Below are 8271 nucleotides of genomic sequence, written 5' to 3'. Positions count from 1 at the left end.
AGCATAGTATTCCACAATAAACCTTACTACCTTCTTTGGGATCTCTGGCAATCTGATTTGTGGGGATTTCAAAGAGGGATGAATGGAATATGAGACCCCATGTTTTGAGCATACATACGTAAAATACACCATTTTGAGTGTGGCCGTTGCCAGTACCACCTGACTGGCCTTCGTGCCGGTGGCACGTAAAAGCACCCACTACACTCTCGGAATGGTTGGCGTTAGGAAGGGCATCCAGCTGTAGAAACTCTGCCAAATCAGATTGGAGCCTGGTGTAGCCATCTGGTTTCACCAGTCCTCAGTCAAATCGTCCAACCCATGCTAGCATGGAATCGGACGTTAAACGATGATGATGATGATACTTCCAAAATGATTTTCTATCCAGGTTGCCATGACTTGTTCAGATTTAATTATTGTCTCTTTTTTAGTCACCTGCTTGATATGGTTGGATGTTCTATTTCATCTTCTTCATTTATCCTCTGTTCTTTGTAATCTCTATTCACATTCGGCATCTCCTCGATCTTTTCTGGCAAAGTGGGTTGTTACAGTTTCTCACATTGCACGAACAGGGATTCTAACAAGTTTCCTTGATACTGATGCTTAGCACGTGGTCCATATTAAGAATATGCTGTAGTTTGACATAGACATCTCCAGAATTGTAAACTTGAAGCCAGTCAAGGCACTAAAACTCTGTACAACGGGGGTGTCTTCTGTCGACTGTGTTCCAGTAAAAGCTAGCAGTTTAGAGGTGATGGTGGCTGTTCTTGCCATCCGTTGGAGATAGATTGGCAAGATTTGAGCATGATTAGAGTCAGTTAAATATATCTTGGTAGTGAAACTGATGACTATTTCAGGATTTGTGGTAAATAGCAGATCCAAAGTGTTGTTACCACTTATGGAAGAGGTAACTAATTGGGACCAGTTTGAATCCAGCACAGAATCAACGAAAATCATTTTCACTTTGTGATCAGTGAAAAGTTTCCAAGCCAAACTCTGGAAAAATGGAGAAACCATAAGTGACATATTTCAAAGATGCAGCTCCAAGAATGTCAAACGGCTGTGTTTTGATGGTAGTCTGGAAGATGGTAAACAAGTGTCGATGAGCTTATATATCGCACAAAATCATCTCTTTTTGTGACTGGTTTAAATCTTCATAAAGAATTGCTAGAAAACTTGAATTAACATCACACTACCCCCCATGGTGAATAGATGGTATTTTTGAAACAAAATGTAACTTTTTATGCTCAAAGCATCAATAAGGAATGCTCCCAGGTTCAACTGTAGTGAGATCAGAACTGATACTTTCCACGTAAGAATAAAAGAAGTGGACCTTATTGCATAAACTGTGGACATTTAAAAACAATTTGTATCTGGATCGAAACCTATCCTGATTTATAGAAGCGGTTGTTTTGTTTTTGCTTAGTTTCCTGTGGTTTTTGCACTTTGTTTATTGAATATCCTCAAACCAGCTTGTATCCCTTTTCCATCTGGTGTTGAGTCATGATTCAAGGGAGCTACAATACCTAACTTCAGGTGTTTATCAGGTGACATACCAGGATGAATTCAATAAGTAATTTGATTTCCACACTTTGCCTTATCCAAGGTTAAACAGTGCGCACAAACCCCAGAAGAAATCTAATCTAATAAGCCTGGGTTTTGATGCAATCATTTGATGGAGAGAACATGTTTTGGAGGAACAAATTTTAAGTGAACAAGTTGTTAGAAAATGGTTGCAAATCAATGAGTTCTTCAGATAAAGAATGAAAATTGCACCATGTCTGGTGGAGTCAATGACTTTTTCAATGGGCCTCAATTCAGCTCTCACAAGCGGCAAGTTTGCATGTAGGGCATTCTGATATGATCCTTTATTTTACAGTTCTGTAAAGACTTTTGTTTGTAATATCCCTTGCATCAAATTTCCAAAAGTTTCCTGCGGATGGCCAGATTTTGATTGGCACCGGGAAGACATACGGATGAGGCACTGAAATGACCAACTCAATAGTTGAACTATTTCTCACAGTCCTTCAATCATAGAACCATGGTGTACCTTCTCTTGGTTTGGCATCATCCTGGGGTTAGTAGTACATTGAAGGCAGATAGAAACTAACATTTATGCCATTCAACTCATCAATTTGAAGCGAGTTTTCACTTTTTGTACATATTAATCCCTACACATTTTTCTCTGTCAGTTTTTTCCCCTCTCAATGCTTTCTGTTGAACAACTTCGGCTCAAAATATTATTTTCAGGGTATTGTTCTATTTTAGAAGTATAACTTGTTTTGCTGCATAGTATACCCATGTGGAAATTGTGTTCTGTCTGTCCATCCATAGAATTTAAAACCAAATGCCAGAGTATAAATAGATTAAATAGATTACATACAATAAAATATTTGTTATCTACACATTTAATAAAGCCTAGAAATACAAATGATCTTGTGTTCATATTTTTATTCAGAAGAAATGGAGTCTATGCTGGAATTGAAGTATATTACGGCAAAAAACGTCGTTGACTGTGTTTTTTGCGATCTGCATACACACAAAACAGTTTTAGTGATGTATCAGAGTGAAGACATACATTTATGTATATGTGTATAAGTTTGTATGTGTGTGTATGTGTGTGTGTGTGCGCTGCTCATATAATCTGTTTGAATGTAATTGTTAAAAGGAAACCTTCTGATGTATTTGTGCTCGTCATTGAAGTGTCTCATACTATTCTGAACTCTAATCACGTACACAATGTAATCTTTATTATAAATGAAAGTTATTGTTGGGATGTGTTTCTATTTTGTTCCACAGATGTACATATTGTAAAACTAATTTCGCTTCCAAATTCCAACCGTGTCAACATAGTGTCCTTTGTAGTGAGTGTCAGATCTGCATTACATGTGAAACATGCCCCACTTGTCAACAACCAGTCTTTGGACCAGGAGAATTTGGTAAGAAAACTGTTTGATAATCTGTCTGTTTGTCTCATTGACTTTATGGTATTTAATGTACTTCAGAATTGTCGTATAGACCCAGATCTGCCATAATCTGGCAGATTTATGTTGAAAGATGTTCCAGGTGTCTTTTCTCTGTGATAGTTTATCTCTCATTACATCCACAAAACATTGGCTTTATCCAAATAGAAGACTTGTCACATTTCAAGAGGGTCCTGTCAGCAGAACAAGGCTAATGAATGATACTGCAACATAAGACTAACGAATGATATCGAAACATAACTAGTAACGAGCTGAAGTATCATTATGTCACATTTTTATATCAGTAAACACCAATTTTTAACAATCGATTGTGAGTCATTAAAGTTGATTAATGATTTATCAGTATCTAGGGAAGATGATGATTAAAGAGAAAGCTACTCACAAGAACATCATGTTGAGTTTTGCTAAAGTAGGATATTTAATCGCAAAATCTCAGCTGAGAGTTTGAGAGCCGACATTATAAAGTCTGACTGTTGAATCGGTTGTTCTTTGTAGCTGTAAATATCGGTAATTCGTTAAAAAACGACATGAGTAATTGCAGCATATTTTATAAAATTCTCCTCCAAAATACTTTGTGATTTATCGTCTTATAACGATCTCAAATAATTACAGTAGCAAGTTGTTTGATATGAGATAACATCTCTTGCAGTATATACCCTAAAGGTCTCCACTTAGAATATACACTGTAGAAAGTAAATAAAAGAAAATTAAATATTAAATCTGTATAAGAATATTGATCATTAAATTACTTTTATCGAATGGCTATTTATTTCTGCCTTGTAAGGGTGATAATACCCAATTCTGCTGTTTTAACATCGATACAGCTTTTGAAATATCACTTTCTTGTCTGTATTGTACAAGACACATTCGAATCGTCTAAAAAAGACAAATATAAGTCTGATAATATACACACGTGGTTGTGTTATTGAATGTTAAGGTATTGAACTGTGAACATCTGTTTACATTTGAAAAAGTATTGGTGTTAACACAAAATATAAAGACTTGAACATACGATTTCTTGTTCATAACTCCAAATAATATACACTTACTATATTGTTTAAATAGCATTTACTATCCATATATATATATATATTCTTAGACTCATACATCTTGAGTTTTAGATGATATTAATTGTAAAAGAAGGAGAGTTTTGTGTTTTTTGATTTCTTTATTAGGCATAAAGTCCCAAACTCAGAATGGGACACCATAAGGACAGACAGAACATCACAGTGGGGACAAAAAACATAAAATGAATGGGAGATGAAATTATATAAAAATGAAAATGATCGCATGGGCCCTACCCTCATAGCAGTACCATTTCAGACTTTATATACATTGCTTATAATTGTTCTTTGTTTTTTTTTTGTCTTTTTCACTGTTATTTTTCCTAAAGATAACATAAAACATTTTATTCTTTTCCTTTTTTCCAACAATTTAAAAGACTTATTTTTCTTTTTAATAATACTTCATGAGTGCTTCTATGTCTCTTACTTCCACGACTGGTGGCAATTCTTTGAATTTCATCTTCACTCCTGGTGGTGGGTCAATAATGTCTCCACCCCTATTTCATTTCTTGTGGTTCTTTTTTTCAATTACTCTTGCCTTTAGAAGGATAGTTTTGTGTTTTTCAGCTTTCGGTTTTAGTTCTGACTTAATTGTTATTTGACCAGGAAAATCAATTATAATTTACATTTGGCACTGCACTTCATAACGTTTTTTTCCTTGGTTGCTGACAGAACTACCAAAATATCAACTGAGTCCCCAGAGTGACTCGAACACACAGCTTCTTGCTTGTAACTCCAAATAATATACACAGTAATTGTAATAGAGGGACAGTTTTGTGTTTTTCAGCTTTTGGTTTTAGTTCTGACTTGATTGTTTTGTTCAAATTGGATAATGAAACCTGGTCATTGTTATTTGACCAGGAAAAGAAATTGTAATTAATGTTTAGCACCGGACTTCATAACATTTTCCTTTATATGCTGACAGAACTACCATAATATCAACTGTGCTGAGACACAACCATATTCTTCCTAAAGGAACACCACATGTTATCCAATCAGGTTATATACAATCTATATTGATATCTAGTATTGTTATGTCAGAAAGTGTTCTATTCTACTTTCCATATTCTCATTAACATGACACTTAATAAGCCATCATTCATTACTCTTCTTACACGTGTATGTCTGAAATGTGACATTATTTTGTCATAGCATCATCTTCTACCCTCACCTAACATTCTCCTCCTTGTTACCCTCTATCTAAATATATACGGTTTTACTTGGGTACAGGACCAAATCCCTACAAATTGTGACTATTGACCTCTGTAGTCCAGTAAGGTCCAGATATTTTTGTATTCCAGGTTCTATTCCATATGTAATTAGCATTACTGACGGATGTGGTAGAATAGTGGGTGATGGAGTGGGATGTGAGTGGGGTTACATAGTTCTTGTAATGTTCTTATATTAACGATGACATCAAAAAGTTTGTCAGTTTCTGCAAGGGGGTTAATTTTTTGTGTCCTCAAATTTGCTGGCAATGGCCCCCCCCCCCTATTGAAGTTCACCACATTGATAGAAGGGATATCAAAAGGGTTAGAGACTATGATTGATGTATAGGGTGAGGGTGTGTGTCCTTGACTATCAGTTCTGATGCACCATTTCAGATATTTTGTGCAATAATGTGTGGATGAACAGTCATACGCAGTTAATGAGGTTTTGTGCAAGTGTACAGTGTTTTAGGACACCTGTTATCATTTTCTGTTACACCTGTTTAGAACTAATCATTGCTCACCTTTACAATTGCTGTTTTATTAGGGAGTGTTCAAATATTTCTTGAATCGGATGACATTCTGGTGAACTTCGAATTAAAGATTACCCACAACAAAGAGATAAAATTTATGTTTATCCTTTCTGAAGTGGTGTGACATGCGTTTGTCACGAGATCTTCGATGACCAATTTGTTTGACATTAGAATCAAGCAGGAGGTAGGGAAAATGTTGGTTAGGGAAATCTAGAGGTGAGAGGACAACGCCATGTCATAGATTTGGCACAGATATAAGAAACGAAAGAGAAAACTTAAAGATAATCTATGATTTCAATGGATAATTAAATGAGATAATTACAACATTGTTAGATTATGTAGATTAATCTACTTTGTTGTGCACTTAAATATTGAGCTATTACATGGTAACACGGTTGATGCTGACCAAAACTATTGTGGTCACCAGTTGACCATTGACGACAGGAATTTCTCACAATAATTTAGATTATGATAAAGATATAGAAATTTTGCTATAAAACTTGGAAACACATATTTCAAAGAGTCCAAAATTTAAAGAGAAGGAAGTCGAGAAAATGGCAGAGGCATTTCGTAAATATAAATTAACCGAATCTTCTAGATTTTCATAATGTTTCTCTTTGCCTGAGTCATTTTGTTTGTCAGAATAATTGAGAACAGGTTCTGTTCTTAGTTTCTATTTGAAAGATTAGTTGTAAAATGATTCTATTAAATATTCCGCTGAAATTTCATTAAATGGACGTTAGCGTGGTTGGTAAAATGGATGAATTAGAATTGTAATAATAATGCCTTTTAGGAGAGAGAACTAAAACGGGTTGTTTATTTGTAAACAGGTGAGTTAATGAGAAAGTTTTTCTTTAATTTTTCTACCAAGCTTTTTCCTTTGTTTAGTGATAGGTTATTGTTGTTGTTGTTATGTAGCCAGGTGTCTGTCATGATATGTTGTCTCTTGTTTGGTTGTGTACCCTGAATGTCTCAGGTTAACATTTATACCATTGTTATAAATGAAAAGAATTAAACATCAACTCTGTAAGTATAATAAGTATAGTGATCATTAACGTTTATTGAATGTTAGATTTAGTATTGAATTGTGAACATCTGTTTACATTTAAACAAAATATGGGTGTTGACATAAAACATACAGATAGGAATAAAATATGAGTTCCCTGTGTGATTTGAACTCACAAATCTTTGTTTATAATTATATATAATAAACCATTCAAGCAAAGTCGTTGCCAGTGCCCCTGGACTGGCTCCTGTGCAGGTGGCACGTAAAATACACCATTTTGAGCATGGCCATTGCCAGTACTGCCTGATTGGCCTTCGTGCCAGTGGCACGTAAAAGCACCCACTGCACTCTCGGAGTGGTTGGCGTTAGGAAGGCATCCAGGTGTAGAAACTCTGCCAAATCAGATTGGAGCCTGGTGTAGCCATCTGGTTTCACCAGTCCTCAGTCAAATCGTCCAACCCATGCTAGCATGAAAAGCAGACGTTAAACGATGATGATGATGGTGAAACATTTGCAACATTGTTTGGATAACATTTGTCAATCTGTATAGTCATTCCTAGACTCCACACTTGATGGTTTTCACATGATATTAATTCTAACATAGGGACAGCTTTCTGAATTTTTTTGCCATTTGGTTTTAGTTCTGACTTGATTGTTCCGTCCAAATTACATCGTGAAACCTGTTCATTGTTATTTTGACCAGGAAAGGAATTAATCATTTGTATTTGGCACTGGACTTGGTAACATTTTCCTTTGTTTTCTCATGGAACTACCATAATATTAGCTGTGCTGAGACACAATCATGTCGCTTATAACGATGGTCAGATGCTCTTTACTAAGATTATATACAATCTATATTGATATTAAGTATTCCATTGTTATACAGAGTGCTATTGTATTACATCTAAACCTCATTATCATCATAGTTAATAAGCTATCGTTTGTTAACTCTCTTACACTTGTATGTCAGAAATGTAAAGTTATTTTGTCATATTTATTTGTTATTGGTGAGAAGAAACGGTTCAATGGAAATCATTGAAGAAGGCATTAATGGATGACAGACAAAACTAAGAGAAAACAATGTTGACAAGTGATAATTACATGAGGCAGCTGCCACATTATTTAATTATGCATCATCATCATCATCATCATCGTTTAACGTCCGCTTTCCATGCTAGCATGGGTTGGACGATTTGACTGAGGACTGGTGAAACCGGATGGCAACACCAGGCTCCAGTCTGATTTGGCAGAGTTTCTACAGCTGGATGCCCTTCCTAACGCCAACCACTCAGAGAGTGTAGTGGGTGCTTTTACGTGTCACCCGCACGAAAACGGCCACGCTCGAAATGGTGTCTTTTATGTGCCACCCGCACAAGCCAGTCCAGGGGCACTGGCAACGATCTCGCTCGAAAATCCTACAGGAGCCAGTCAGGCGGTACTGGCAACGGCCACGCTCAAAATGGTGCATCTCATGTGCCA

The 8271-nt window shown here is 35.9% G+C and overlaps 1 protein-coding gene across 1 annotated transcript in view; it reads left to right on the top strand.

Annotated features, from left to right (window-relative positions):
* Positions 1–8271, top strand: part of LOC106878359 (uncharacterized) — a 23428-nt gene that overhangs the window by 4986 nt on the left and 10171 nt on the right. The window contains exon 3 of the mRNA XM_052978239.1: positions 2797–2936. Coding sequence (XP_052834199.1) covers positions 2797–2936 — 140 coding nt within the window. The remainder of the gene's footprint in view (positions 1–2796; positions 2937–8271) is intronic.

Source organism: Octopus bimaculoides, unplaced genomic scaffold (assembly GCF_001194135.2).
Source record: "Octopus bimaculoides isolate UCB-OBI-ISO-001 unplaced genomic scaffold, ASM119413v2 Scaffold_81875, whole genome shotgun sequence".
In the NCBI taxonomy this organism is placed as follows: domain Eukaryota; kingdom Metazoa; phylum Mollusca; class Cephalopoda; order Octopoda; family Octopodidae; genus Octopus; species Octopus bimaculoides.
Note: the sequence above shows the minus strand (reverse complement) of the source record. Positions and strands in the feature narration are given on the sequence as shown.